We start from the raw sequence: 15,205 nt of genomic DNA on the forward strand, positions 1-15,205 counted from the left end.
GGCGAGCCGCCCCGCCACTGCAATGTGTGAGAAAAGGCTTCCACTGACTCTCCCTTCGTGTCTCATTCCTGCCCAGGGCTCACAAAGCTGCCATCAGTCGCTGTCATGTGAGAGCAGCCAGAGGTCCCAGGGCTCGCTGGAGCAAGAGAGGAAGTGGAAGCAGTACCTGGAGGACGAGCGCATTGCCCTCTTCCTGCAGAACGAAGAGTTCATGAAGGAGCTCCAGAGGAACCGGGATTTCCTCCTGGCCCTCGAGAGAGGTGACTTGAAGCATTTCTGTTTCTGCTTCCCATGTGTGCGGGTTCCTCCTTCGCTGCCATTTCTTGCCCTTGGGCCCAAAGTCTCCATGGCCTTACATGTGGTATCATCTTTTCCACCGGTGAAGAGTATGTGCAAAATGCTGCTCTCCCAGGTCCTTCCGTCTTCTGCTAACCGGGTTTAGCAGCTGGTCCCCACCCACTGTGAATTCAGTCCCTCTTTCCCCACCAGCCAGTCCCTTTCACAGTTATCAGACCTACAGAAATCGCTGGATAAAATCCTGTCCCCAGTGAATTCAGTGGCAAGGAATTTCTCTTCTGCTTTTTGGCCGACCTCTTTCCAGGGAAATGAGCAAAGCACGTCATCAGCTGTGGTCTCCCCTCCTAAATGCTGGGGCTTAGCGGTGCACCATTGTCTCCCAGATGTTGAGGTTTTGGTAGTTTCCCGTCTCACCATGGCTTTCTCTGTGCCTCTGACGTGAATGATTCCCCTTGAGTTGGATGTGTGATCACCCCAGGTGTTAGGCAAGTACATCTCTGTAATTTTGCAGTCAAGCTCTGTAATTCTAAAATACTTTGGGAGTCCCTGTAGCCCCTGTGTAGTGGGTTTTGATGGTTGTTAGCCAGCTGCTTGTCTGATGACACTGCAGGGAGAAGTTAAGGGGTTTTGGTGGTTTCATTTCTCTTGAAGGATGAGACAGCCCCTTCCATTTCTTCTCTGCTCTGTCACTTTAATTCTCAGCTCACAAGGCTAATATATTCCTCTCACCCGTCATGGTACCTGTCACTTGAGGGTCTTGTTCTTGGTTTGCGAAAGCTCATTGTAATGCTTTAATTTAAATGCTCTTCCTCCTATCCATCAGCGGCAGAAAATCAGCTGCTCGCTTATGAGTTTCATTTTGCTTCCTTTTACCAGGATAAGATGAACATTTTCAATTTGCCTGTCTAAGCTGTCAGCAAAGTGTTCTTGCTGTGCGAGGCTTTGGAGGGGTGAATAGAAAGCACACAATATAGCAGGGTGGAAATGATGCAGGCCCTGTGTGATAAATTGCATTCATTGCACAACCTGACTGCAGTCCCTAACATGCTCTCATTGATCCGTCTCTCCCAGGCTGGCTTCCACAGTCTGAACCTCCGAGCAGCTCCAGACAGACAATTTTTTACTTGTAAAGGCAGTCTGCCAGAGAGACAGTCCAGCTTCCTTGAATATCTGGGGTTTGCTTCTCAGGGTTGCACTCTCCTGAGGTCCTGCATGGCCCAAACGATGTCAGCAAAGGGGAAGGCGGCTTTGTGGTTCGGGCATGGGACTTGTATTCCAGGGTTTTGGGTTCAGTTCCAAATGGATATATTATTTTCGGTAAATAATCTCCATTATTCTGTGTGTATGCATATATGTGTGTGCGTGTGTGTGTATACACTCATTCACACACACATGCGTGCATGTAGAGCAAAAATGGAAGCCTCCAAAACCTCAACATCTGGGAGACAGTGGTGCACCCCTAAGCCCAAACATCTGGGATGGAGACCACAGCTAACAGATACTTTTGTCCATTTCCCTGGGAAGAAGTCAGCCAAAAAGCAGAGGTGAAATCCTTGCCATTGATTTCACCGAGGTGAGGATTTTATCCAGTGATTTCTATAGGTCTGATAACTGATTATCACTTACCAGACCTACAGAAACATATATACAGACACATACACACAAGCTGAGTTAACTCTGCTACTGGACCCCCAGCCCCCATTATAAAGAAAACGGCATGTCTCCCAAATCCTGATCTACATTTGGATTGAATGCACACAGCCGTGTTGACCTGGAGTTTTGGTTGAGCTTGGAGGCCCTGTTTTCAGAAGTGTGAACATGCTCTTCTGTCACCACTGGTCTTCATGAAGTGACAGGAAGTTACTTTTTTCAATCTTTTCTTGCTAAGAGTTTTCTTGGCTTTTTTTTTTTTTTTTTTAGAAGCGAAATGGCATCCAAACCCAAATACTTTTTTTTTAAGCATTTATTTCTTTGCACAAGTGACCTATCAAGCTTATGCAAATCTCAAGAAAAATCCTATGAAGCCAAGTCCAGTCATAAACTCAGTCATTAATTCCAGCTCACACTGTATTTAGAGCCTGATTTTCAGAGAGACTGAGCATCTGCAAATTCCTGTGGGTTTCAGAGGACTTACGGGGCACGTCAGCACAGAAACAACATTATTTAGGTGTCTTTATGTGGACTTAGGTGCTTAAAAGTGGCACACCTAAGTCTGACTTTGTTTAGCCTTTATTGATTATGTTTGCATGCTCAAATTTTATGCTATTTTTTTTCCATTCACAAATCCAAGACCTAGTTGAAGCTGATACTCATCCGCCAACCAAACGCGATTAGTGGGTGTCAGTCCATGTTCTAGTTATCCATCTGTTCACTCCTAAACATGGTCCCTCAAGGGATGAGGCATGGTGGCAAGACACATTAGCAAAGTCAGCTGTGCTACTGGCCAGGCTGTCCCTACACTTTGAGAAAGGACTGCAGCCTTTGGGGCTGTCAGCTCAGCTGCCCTTGGAAACAATAACCTCCAAATCTTGCCCCCAGCTGCCTTCCTCATTGGGACACTTGTTACTCTGAAGCTGTTAAATCCCGGCAGCGGATGCAGAATAAATGTGTGGTTAGAGAGAGACGAAGGGAGTGAGTGTACGAGTTCCAGATCAAATCGAGTATCTTTTTGTTTTTCAGATCGATTGAAATATGAATCAAAAAAATCCAAGTCAAGCAGCGTTGCCGTCAGCAACAATTTCAGTTTTTCTTCTGTAATATCAGGTAATTTACCAGCCGTGGGTGAGCACAGCTTCCGATCACTGGGATCTCCCGACACCTTTTGTATTTCTAGGGCTTCTGTCACTGAGGTTCTCCATAAGGACAAGTAGCAGGAGATGAAATATCCCCAAATATCCCAAATCCTTTCTTCTCTCAAAAGCTCTGCTATTTGTGGCCAGGAAGGGGGGGAATTCTCATCCTGGAACATGATCAGCAGAGAACTTTGCTTTTGTCTTCTGTGAAATGGGTAGAAGTTATGGGTGAGCTCTGCAAAAGCCAAAGGGGCAGTGAACAGGTTTAACACCTATAGAGAGTTAGGGGGAGTTCAGCACCCAGTTCCTGCTGGTGCTTGGAAAAGCTGCCCCGTCAGCCTCCTCTTCCACGGAGGAGATTTTTTGAGTGTTATATTCCTTGCTAGCACTCCTTGGCATGAGCCCAGTGGTGTGAAAGGGAGGTGAATTTCTGCTAGGTTCCTTGCTTCCTCCTGGCAGAGAAGGTCCCCTCTGTGCGAAGTCAATAGCACTTGTCCTGTAGCAGTCTCAGCACCGACAAAGTTTGGGCTCCCATCAATGGAGCCCAAACAAATCAATGGCGCCCAAATCAATGGAGCCTTGATGGCTCCATTCAAGGGAGCCATCAGATCCACTCTGTTCTAGACCTGTAGTCCAACACGTGCCTCAAGACTGAACCAGACGTCCAAGATTGAAGCCACCAATGTGTTTCTACCCCTGTGCTCGAGTCTTAAAGCATCATTTTCCCCCTAGTTCCCTCCTCTCTTACCACCCTTGGTGACTTAGCTGTGGCAGGAGAGCAGATGAAGAAGGCAGAGAACTGCGATCTAGTTCCCAAGTGTAACAAAGCAGCCCCTTGTGTAGCCCGGAGCAGAGAATCAGCCTCGGAAAGCATGACGACTGCCTCTGAGTAATCCCGATTAACCTTTGTCCTCAAACGCAGCAGCTGCCCCGAAGGACAGAATTAGTCGGTGTCTGTCAGTGTCTTCATGTTCAGTCCGGAGGGGGGGCCAAGGCAAATGCAGCTATTCATCGGGGTTGACGTGCCGGTTCTGGCCAAGCTCATGGAATTTCAATTGTGCCCAAATTTGATGAGAAGGGGAGGGCTGCGGGAAGGGAGCACAAGGACACAATTAACAAGATCTGATTCACCCGGATCAGCTGCCGGCACTGGTACAGCTGAGACTTCGAAACTTTCTCCATGCTTAATGAGTTAGATCTGTCTGCCGGGGTGATGGGAATGATCTTGGAGTATGAGCTGGTAACGAGTGGAGGAATAAAAGGAACAGATGGGGTAAGTTAGGAATGTACGTTGTGAGAGCAGGTAGGGTTGAGTGCAGTTGCCCAACTCGGCACGGACGTTAGCCAGTGGAGCCCTATTCTCCATTGCCTTGTCTCTTTTGCTGCCATTGGCACCAGTGTAAGCTTCCAGGTTGGAGTGGCAGCTGTGCCAGCCAGCCCGATGTCAGTGTGAACAGGTGGAAAAGATATTGAGGACTAGTGATATGAGTCCCTGGATTGAGCTTCTCTGCTGGGATAAGTCGCCCCTAACTCTGCTGAAATCAGCAGAGGGCCTGGTCTCGGTCTCGCACCCGTCTCATCAGAAGCCTGTCCTGATCTTAGTGGAAGGGGGGGGCCCTGTGTCTGCTGACCCCTCTGCCACCCAAAACATATCCCAACTGGCATGGGGATACTCAGCCTGGCCTGTGTCATGGAGGCAGCACAGACTCACCCTTTGTGCTTCCCCAACAGCTGCTATTCCTTCCCTCGTCTCTGTTCTCTGTCTGCGCTCTCATCTCTCTGCCTTGTTCAGCCCAGGATAGAGATGCTTGGCAGCTGCTTCGTGCCGGGGCTGGAACTGGGTCATAGCGACCTCGCCCCTCGAGTGACCAGATGTTTGCATTTCAGGTGACGTAGCTCCCTCCGTAACCAGTGAGGCCAGCAGTGCTGTGTCTGAAGATGCCTTATTCAGGGACAAATTGAAACACATGGGAAAATGTGAGTTTGTTTCCAGGTTCCATATGGGCAGACGGGAGGGCGAGTAGGGACGGGAGGAGGAAGCCCAGAGGAGTCTTTGGCACCAAATTGAGTGCTATGGCACTCTTCTGCCAAAGTAGTGTGTGTGCGTGTGTATATGTGCCAGTGAATGCCCCGTTATACAAAGATCTGGCTTTCTGACCTTCGTGTTTGTCACACCCCTCTGTGAACCAGACGGGGCCCATGGGCAAAGCACGTTCAGCTGCAGGTGGGGCTGGGTGCTCCCCGAGGCAGCTTGTCCACATGGTAGTCTGTGCTGCCAGCTTTGCACTGTGATCGGCCAGATGGCAGCTGTCTCAGGTCTGCGATACCATCTCCTAATAGAAGCACAGTCAGAGCCGTCGATGAAGAGGACCCCCTGGAGGATGCAGGGGAACGCATGGTTCTGGGTGCTTCCTGAATGGCTTTTGCTCTTCAACTCTTCCCAATCCACCCTGGAAAATGGTGGTGCCCTTAGGAAGGTAGAGGTAGCATGGTTGAATTGTCCTCTCTCCCCTTCTTCCCATCTCCCCGACTCGGAACGGATGAGTCCAGAGGTGCAGAGGGAGTAGCAGGTTCATCACTGGCAGGAGCTGAGCTGGCTAATTGCTTAGACTGCTCGGACCTCATGCCTCCTGCATATTGCAACCTGTGTCCGTCTGCCTTTGATGTCTGTAGCGTACAGTACAAATCTGTGACCTGCCCGGTATTACGGTTCTTGGGAGTGGAAGCAGTTCCTTTCTAGCTTCTGTTTTAACTCCTAAGAGAGAAATGGGGAATTAATAGCTGCTCTTCCCAGTTTAATTCTTTCTTTCTAGCCAACCACAGGCTGGTCTCCTGTTGCAAAATTAGATTGGCACTCATGGACTCTGACTCACAGGCTACAGTGGAACTGAGCTTCATTTAGTGCAGGGAAAATTTTGCCTTAGTCATGGGCCAAGAATGTCAAGAAACTCACAGTAAGAGTCGGACTAGCCAGACCTTTTGTGTAGTAAATCAAATCCTTCCCCCCAGGGATCAAATTATAATTTTTTATGGACACTGTAACTGGTACTAGGGCTTGGAAAAAGTGTATTGTTCCTGGGCTTCCTAAGGCGAAACACTAAGGCTTTGTGAATCCTGCATTCAAATAAGCAGATTCATTTGGATTCGGTCACCTCCCCACCCCCTGCCTCGCTGCCCTGCAGTCTGCAAAGAGTTAATTGTCCTAAAGAGGCAGCATTTGAGCTTGGCATCTCATCACCATTGTCTGGATCAGCTTGCGATGGCTTATTATTGAGAGCGAACCTCTCACCTGCCGCTTTCCTTTCAGCTACACGCAAGAAGCTGTTTGAACTCGCCAGGGCTTTCTCAGAGAAGACCAAAATGAGGAAATCAAAAAGAAAACACTTGTTGAAGCACCAGGTGTATCCTTCAGCCTGCACGGGATCCTCCCGTGTCCTGATCACACACAGGTCTCTGTGACCGAGTCCCAGCTCCAGGGTCAAAACTGCGATGCACACGGCTGGAGAGGGCTAGAGCAAGGGGGCCGCGGCCACCATGACCATCCACTAGACATGGGTGGGGGGAGAGTGATTCAGGCTAGATGAAAGGAAGATTATGGAGGTAAAGGCCTGGTACGAAAAGAAATTAAGCCTTGAGATGGAAAAATTTGCAGGGGAGAGCAGGGAAAAGATCTGCTACACACTGCTTCAGTCTCACATAAGCTCTGAAACTCTCTCTAAGGGGCCTGCACACATGATGTGTTCACACTAATGTAATTTGTACATGAGTCTCCTACAGTGAAGTATATCACGCTGGGAGACGGAGTGGATCGGTCAGCAAATTATGCCAGGGTAGCATCTTGCAGGAGGTGCTATTACAGTGCCTCGCTATAGGGCGGAAAGGGAGCAGGGAACAGCCTGTTTTTCTTGAGCAAATACTGTGCCAGGATAAACTTTGGGCAGATGGTGCTTATATCAGTATAACCGCTATATAGTTTTACCCCTTGTTTTTTTTTCCTGGAGCAAGCGAACACCAATTACAATAAGTTACATAAATGTAGGATTTCTCTGTTAGTCTGCTCCTTTTTTCTCCGCTGGTGTAAAAGGCGTCCTGTGTCCAGGCTCTAAGATTGGCAGGGGTGGAGATGGATCTGCTGTCGAGGAGGGGAATAACAGTGGCTGTAACCAGAAGGCACGTACTTGCCAGTCTCATATCTCAAGCTGCAACTGCACCAAATGTATTGGCATTAGGGATTTGTGGGACTCTGGACCCTCTCAAGTCTTGGCTTGTTTGGATCTGGGGTCTGGACTGAGCCTGTTTAAATGGAGCGACTTGTCCTTGATCCCTTAAAACTGTGTTGTCTGGCAAGCATTCCCCTAGAGGCAAGTTAATCCCAGCAGCATGCGTGCATTGGATCGTTGTCATGCCAGTCTCAGCAAGAGGAGCCCAGAAAGCAAAGGGCAGCTCTTCCTTCTGTCCTGTCTCCTTTGCCTTTGCCTTTCTTTCTTAGCTGGCATGCAGGGGCTCAGAGGAGGCCAGGGGGGAAAGGCTTTGTTTCCCTGTGTACACGGGCAGTAATACCATTCAAAGCATGTCTTCTTGGTGGTGGAGAAACACTGTCATTGCATCGACTCTGGTTATATAAGCCAGATCTCGGACAACAGATGAGCAAACTGTAATGGGAAACATACCTTGGGAACCATTCTGGAGTGAACAGTGCTGGGCTGCCTGAAAGGGTATACTTTGCTATGCTGCTGCGGCGGCTCAGGCCGTTGGGCATTTTTCCTTAACGGAGCCTGCAGGCTGGGGACCGGGGCATCCACGGCTAATCTTCTCGACGATGTGGAAGGACACTCGTGCGGTAAGGAAATGCCCTGTTTCTGCCAGACGTGAGTCATGGGCTGACTCACCCTCTCTGTTGTTGTGCGTGTGGCTGGGTGGGACTCTGAATCGCGCGGGTGTGAGTGTATCCCACGGCAGAAATGGCGTATCCTCCCCAGAGAGGCGTCTTCCTGCCTGCCGTGACCTCAGCCATGTGGCGTTGCAGTTTCCTTGGGCCATGTTGGGCTGCACCATCTAGGTGATCGTAGTAGACTGAAAGAGGAAAGCTCCTGCCCAAGGCATGGAGGAGCCTCTGTTTTGAATGATGCTTCTCTGCTTTCTCCACACTTCCGCTCCTTGAATGGATAACGGGTGCTTCCTTGTACAACCACCATGAAAACTCAGGCATCAAAATAGCTGGCTGGGAAAGTGGTTTCCTGTTTGGGAAACTTCTTGAGATTCCAGATAGGGATAAGAATAAGAGATTGATCCATCCCAGGACAGCGGGAGCCAGGCGGTTGAGGCATTTGTCTGGGACAGGTGAGGTCTAGGTTCAGGGTGGTGTCCTGAATCAGGGAGAGCTGGAACTTGAACCAGGGGAGCTCCAGGTATCCAGCCCACCTCCTTGTAGCAAACTGGGGCTCCTTCTCAGAGGACAGGTGACCACAAAGCAGAGGGCAAGGAGCACCCTCTGTCAGCTTGGCTGGGCAAAGCTGGTGGTACCTCTCAACAAAGTGGACCGCTGTGATGAAAAGGGATGGGTTGACAGCTCTGGGATTTGAAGTCCTTTATTAGTCTGCATGACAGTAACAGCAGAAGGGGAGGTGGCCCTGTCCCCTTACCCCGGAGAACACCGTGAGGGATTAGACGGGGGGTGCAGCCTGTGATTCATTCATGCCTTGACCTGTTGGCTGAGACAGCCAAGAAAGGGGAAGTTTGTACAGGTGGGTGCACAGGCAGCAGGAGATGGGATGACACCTACCAACTCATTTCTCAAAGGCCACTGCACAGCCATCAAGCAGGGGCCACTCTGTCACTACTTGCCTAGGGTAGATTCAGGCCGGTGTCCCGGCAGCGAAAGGCACCTCTGTTATTCTACCAGCCCCCAGTCTCTTGTGTCACTGCCGCGACATGGCACCCAACCATGACACGATACCCAACTTGTTTAGGCGCAGGGGAAGAGTCTCCTCGGGGTGTGACGCGAACGTTTCTCTCATGCTTTTCAGATGAAGACTTCCAAGCAAGGCGGCCGCAGCTACACGAGGAAGAGGAAACACCGAAAGAAGGGCAATAAGTGGTAAGAGCTGCCTTGAAGCCAAGTGCCACTCATTACAGAAATTGGCTGGGCTATGCTAGGCTACCCCCAATGAGCTCCAGGCTCGGTTGTGTGCCTGGAGCCGGCAGACAAAGCACATGCCTCGGAGCAGCCAAATAATCCATTGCAGCTGCCAAGAATCAACAAGGCTTTTTGTGCCATGTGAGTCCTGTATTAAGGACAGAAGTTGGGCTCAGTGCGTAGAGCCTGGTGCAGGACACCTGCATGACAGTGAATGTCAGCCACAGGGCTTAGCCCTCTGTTGCTACATTGCATACCTGTCTGTCTCCCTTAACAGCTGCTAGGTGGAGAGCAGCAGGGCCGCAGCCCCTAAATAGAGTCGCTTTCGGATTAATTCTCCATTCTGCGTGAGCTCTGAGGGCAGGGCTCGAGTAAAAGGTCCCAGACTCACGGCCCCACAGAGGAGAAGTCCACACCAGTGCAAATAGGTTGGTGGAAGGGTCTTCTCTATGGGCGAGAGGGGAGTTAAGTCCTTAGGGGCAATTAGGCTTTTTCTCTTGGCTGAGGCTGCGAATGAGGGATCCAGTGCAACGGAGACTTTTTTTTTTTCTTTTTTCTCAATGCGAATCCTGCACTGGGAGGCCCACAAAATGCATGGTACTCAGGACACCCAGCAGATGAGGCTTGATGGAGATGAGGAAATTCCCAGGCCACAGAGATCTCCCGTTTCCTGTTGCAGCTGGTTGTGCAAGCATTTGTATTCCAGTTTGCAAGGACGGCTGCCAGGCCAAGTCTGCCCTGCTCTTTGTCTTCCATTGAGAGCGTGTGTGTGGGTGGGCTTGGCATGAAGTTATGGATGAAAACACACCGTGTATCCATGCCTGCCCATTCACATGCATCAAGCTCAGTCATTATTTATGGCTCGGTTTAACAGCATCCACTGCAGAGTGACAGGCTTGATGGCAACAGCCATGCATAAAGCTGCTGTGACTAAGCATGCTTTTCCCCCTTCTGTGTTCTCTTTTCTAGATCCCAGATCCATTACCCGAATTGGGCTTTGTGGCTGGAAGAGAACTTATCAAAGGCTTAATAAGAAGATGACTGAACAGGAGAAAAAAAGCAGTCCCTTGGCTGTTTTTTCTTCTCCCTTGCTGTTGTACTCTTGTGAAGTACAGGTATTAAAATGAGGCACAATGTTTTCTTACCAGGGGTTTGAAAACACCTTTCCCTCTTTAGCAAATCCAGCCAAAAATCAGCAGCTGATCTGAATTTTTCTCAATCGCTGCTGTGAAGATAGTGGATGTCAAGCTTATGGGAGTAATGGTCGACTCCTCACACTCTGATACATGTGCTGTTCTGATATGAATTCAAAACAATAATAATAATAATAATAATAATAATAATAATAATGCAGCCAAACCTGAGCCCTGGCTCAAGCATTTTTAAACATATCTCCGTAGCAGTGTAACCTTACTCTACGCACACGAAAAAAGACCTACAAAATGTTGTTTGCCGCTAGGGGTAATGAGCTGGGATTCAGGTCAGGTATTGGTCAATATGAATTCTCTTTTAAAAGAAAAGGCCTTCTTCTTTTTATTTTTTTCCAGACATCTTACTTTGGATGCAACCTTTTGCCTCAGGCATTGATCAAAACTGCCTTGAAACATGCACAAAGCTGGGACTGTGTTTTTCTGTCCCACGTACAACCTTCTCTTGCTTTGTGTTGCTGCTCCCATGATATTATGGTACCATTCCCGAGCTGGGATGAAGGGTGGATGGGGTGGGTGGATTTTGGAGCAGTTTCATTGTCACGGCTGATCTCTCAACTAGAATGCGTCTCATGAGGTCTTGTTTGGATTGGGGTAACGTTTGTGCCAGCTGGCTTCTCCCTCGGCGGCAGAAAGTACGCTTGATGAGCATGGTTTTCGATGGGCTGGGAGTGTAGATGGGGCCTTGTTTGATTTTCCCCTCTGAGCTTGTTCATCACAAGCCAAATCCTATTGAATGGGCAGTTTAGCTGTCGGGATCAGGATTTGGCCTCAAGTGAGATGCAAATGGCTCCTCGCCCCTGGGTCCCACCTGGTCCTGGCACATCTGTGCAGAGACCTGGCCAGGAGTTTTCAGAGCATGAGAAGGTGTGGTTGGCTCGGAGTTTATTGGCTTCTTTGGAGGGAGTTTGCAATCCCATGTCACAGTCGAGTGCTGTGAAGGACTGGAAAAGCAACACTAAGATCATTTTAGCTGAAGGGGGAACTGTCAGGCCAAAATAATCCTCATGCGTTCGAACCACTGGGTCGATTGTTTAGTGCGAAATAGCTCCCATGAGCCAATTTTGCCCCTCTCTGGCAATATTGTCTGTTCTCAGCCCGGCCAGCAAAAAGAAACCAGTCAAGTTTCTCTTTCTGGCTCTCATGCACTAGCACAAATGTTACGACATTTGGGTTGCAAATGGAGCAGGAGGACGAAGAAATCCAAGCAATCACACAAACAAAAAGCTGTTTTCATTGCTTTTCTATTGGGCTTTGTAACAAAAGCCCAGGCTGCGGGCTTTCAGTCTCCCTTTGGAAATCTGCTTCAGAATCTGTAGGCCTTTGAAGCGTGTGCCAAGTTCGATGCTTTTTAAAAGTTGCTGAGCAGGAGGATTCTTGCTCCATGCACCTGGTGCTCAATCAGCCTATACTCTTGCTGCCTGCAGACTTAGAAAAATGAGGGTGGGAGAGGGATGTTTGGGAGATGCCATTAAGACCAACTCATGCCCTTAGTGGGGAAGAGCATGCACACACACACATGCACACGCACACGCACACACACATGCATACACTTGCGTCAGTCTCTCAAGTGACCCATCCTTGTGGTGTGGAACGTTATTTGGACACTTCCTTAGGATCTCAGCTGTCTTGGGTACATGGTTTCTATGGGCTCCTGCTCAGAACCGGAGCCGCTTCGAACCCCGAACGGTGTGGTTCCCTCAGGCACGATTAAGTCACAAAGTGGACAGCCGTTGTGGCCCTCCACCAATTCTTAGGACCCTCAGGGCCCACCCTTCCAGCGAGGAGCCTGGTCTTGGCATCTTCACCGTTTTCTTTTTAAAGGCCAGGGAGAGGTGCATCAATGAGTCCTTTGGTAAAATCCCCTGAATGGAAGGAGAAACATGCCCCCTCCAAAGCTAGAAAAGCTCCAGATGACGTCAAGCTTGCTTAGAGGAGAGTCCAGCGGTTTGGAGTCTGCTGGGCTATGCAGGATGTGAGGTTCCAGGAACGTGCTTTACAGGCTTTTAAGGGAAAGGATATGACTAAGGTGCCAGATGCCCGCGGCTCCCTGTGAAATCAGCAGGCTCTGTAGTGCCGAGTGCCATTCAGGATAAAGTCCCACGTTTGGAAAGTGTGTGTGTGTGTGCATGCATGTGCACATGTGTACGCACATGCGGCTTGCTGAGTGTGAAGCTGGAACCGCGCCACTGGAAATAGAATGGCTTTTGCGACAGGGAGAGACTTTTTTATATATTCCTCAGCCTAGAATAGTTAAGGCTGTTTTTTTGTCCCTTTTTTCCCTTTTCCTATCCTCAGTTGGCTCCCTGTTTAATAAGTGTTTGCCTGTTCCTCTCTCCCAATCCAAAGCAGCTCTGCCTGTTTGGAAGCGAACCAAGCTTGGAATTAAATCAGCTTGTAAACGTTCCAGCGCCTCTTGGCTACCAAGGGCTTAACTCTGAGCTAAGTTTCCATCAACGCGAAAGGCATGAACAGATGATCAAACAGAAGCTCAGACTCTTGCTGGTAGGAAATTTTACAGCCTGTCCCAAGAGAGGAGCATTTTTCTTAGGCAGGCTGGTCTCCAGGCAGTCCACTGCTTCAGGGATGTGGGGCAGGGGAGATAACAAAGCACCTGTCCCTCCGGACATGTGTTGTATGTTTACAGCCGGCCCGGGTGCTCAGTGTAGTGCAAGGCCCCCCGAAGTCTTCTCCCGGCAGAGTGTCCCTTGTCGTCTTGTGCAATCGGGTTGTACAACAGCCGGGCTGCAAGGAGTCATGGTAACTAACATGACGTTCAACACGATTTAGCAATCTGTAGACAAGGACAAGTCAGCTTACTGTCACATCATCTAATCGCGGGTAATGCTGCCCGAAGCATGGGATTAACCACAGCTAGGTGGTAAACACAGTTTGTTCCTGCCTAGACTGACCGCTAGGACATCAAGTTCATGTACGCAGCTCCTTAGAGTCATGTTCTCCGCATACCCTTCATGTTGCAGTGGATAAAAGACCAGAGGCAGCTGGCTGCCCCCTCCTCCCTCTCTTTGGGCTGATCTCAAGCTGTCTTCATTATGGCTAGAAGCTACTGAGCATCCTTTACTCCCTTCGAAGCCAACTTTGGAGCCTCTTACATTGCAGGACATCCCATCCCGAGGTCTGATTCTCCATAGACCCAAAGTGTAGATATTAAAAAAAAAAAGCCAAGCAGAGTAGAGAGCGTTTAGTGGGTTTAAGAGACTGATTCACTAAAGTGAGTGGGAGAGGACTAAGGTCGTTACACAGCATTCATTAATTGTGTACAATGGGCGTCAGGCTTCGAGTGAGATGTAAAGGCGCTTTGGCGCACGTTGCTCAACATGTGCTAGCTACTACGAGTTCTTCGTACGCATGGTTCAGGAAGGGGTTAGTGACCTGCGGTCCACAGACCATACCTGCCCCACCAACTGATTGCATCTGGCCAAAGAAGCCAGAACTTCGGCCGCAATTTGGCGGCAGGGGATGTTGACGACACCGCGGCAAGGGGGGGGACGTCGGACCTAGCTCCATTGATTCAGCGCATCGCTCCTAAAAGTTTGCTGATCTCTGCTTTAAGGCACACTGCCTTGTCTGTGTCTCCGTAGGATGTGTCGGCTAATCCAATCTAACAGCAAACCGTACGAGCTCCTACTTTAGACAAAGCCGTTCGGAACGACGTAACCTGGTAGCCATTTCAAAACGTCCAGGGGGTATAAAGTATTGCCATAGCAGAAGAAGAGTGATTCTCCCCCTCTCCTTTTTTAAAATTCAGGTATAACAAATGGAAAGGCTGCTATGAAAGGCTTGAAAGCCAAATCGCATTTCTTCTATAACAATGTACAATACTCAGTGACATTTGTATTGCTTCTCTACAAAACGAACAAAAACCCTCCCCAAAATAAAACAAAAAAGACTTCTGTGACGTTTGTGAGTGTTGCTATTTTAGAATTTATTTCCATAAGTGATTTTTTTTTCTTAAAGATGTTTAATAGTAATTCATATAATAAAGTCACGTTGTACTCTTACTGCTTTGGTTTTCTTTGCCTTTGATTTTTTTTTTTCTCTTTTTTTACCAGCAAAGGTGAACCAGAGAAATCAAAACTATGAGTGAAGTCAGTTTTCTCTTCGTTCTAGTTCCAGGCACTGCTCTTAAAGGTTAATCTGGTAGAGATTATTACTTCCTTTCAAACAGCGAGGCTCTAGCAATCCTTCGTATGTCAATTTTCCACCTCGGGGCTTTGCAGAAGCAGAAGGGAGGACTTCTGTAAACAGCCTGGCTGCTGCAGAAGAGCCCTAAAAGGCCCTTTCAATGGCAAGTGAATGAGTGTTGGTCAGAAAATGGGCTTTTTTTTTCCTTGGGTGGGGGTGGAAAAAAAGGGCTAATCTCCCAGGACACACCATGGTTTCCTCTTGGCCTCGCAGACTACACTTTGTGTAGAGCAGGGGTCGGCAACGTGCCAAAAACACCCGCAAACTCGGACCTGCTTGTCCGAGGGGCCAGGGGCAGATGGCAGGGGAGCCGCGAGGGGCCTGATCCTTGTTGTGGCGGTGCAGCCCCGGCCCCTTCCCCGCCGTCCGCCCCAAGGTGCGCAGGCCAAGCAAAATGCCTTTGCGTGCCGCACTGTGGCACTCGTGCCAGGGGTTGCCCACCCCTGGTGTAGAGATACCCGAGTTACTGGGTTACCAGAAGCAGTTTAATTGCAGCAACACAGTGCTCAGAAGGGACCTAATTTGGCCTGCAGCCCATAGTGTAGGCCAACCTTTGGAAAGGGAAA

General features: G+C 49.2%; 1 protein-coding gene across 1 annotated transcript in view; it reads left to right on the plus strand.

Moving 5' to 3' along the window:
• The window catches only part of CUEDC1 (CUE domain containing 1), a 93,219-nt gene extending 78,764 nt beyond the window's left edge, over positions 1-14,455 (plus strand). The window contains 7 exon segments of the mRNA XM_025210379.1: positions 77-260; positions 2,977-3,060; positions 4,977-5,066; positions 6,397-6,490; positions 7,871-7,929; positions 9,116-9,186; positions 10,195-14,455. Coding sequence (XP_025066164.1) covers positions 77-260; positions 2,977-3,060; positions 4,977-5,066; positions 6,397-6,490; positions 7,871-7,929; positions 9,116-9,183 — 579 coding nt within the window. The 3' untranslated portion in view covers positions 9,184-9,186; positions 10,195-14,455.
• The last annotated feature ends 750 nt before the right edge of the window (positions 14,456-15,205 follow it).

This window comes from Alligator sinensis, unplaced genomic scaffold, assembly GCF_000455745.1.
Source record: "Alligator sinensis unplaced genomic scaffold, ASM45574v1 scaffold118_1, whole genome shotgun sequence".
Taxonomy (NCBI): domain Eukaryota; kingdom Metazoa; phylum Chordata; order Crocodylia; family Alligatoridae; genus Alligator; species Alligator sinensis.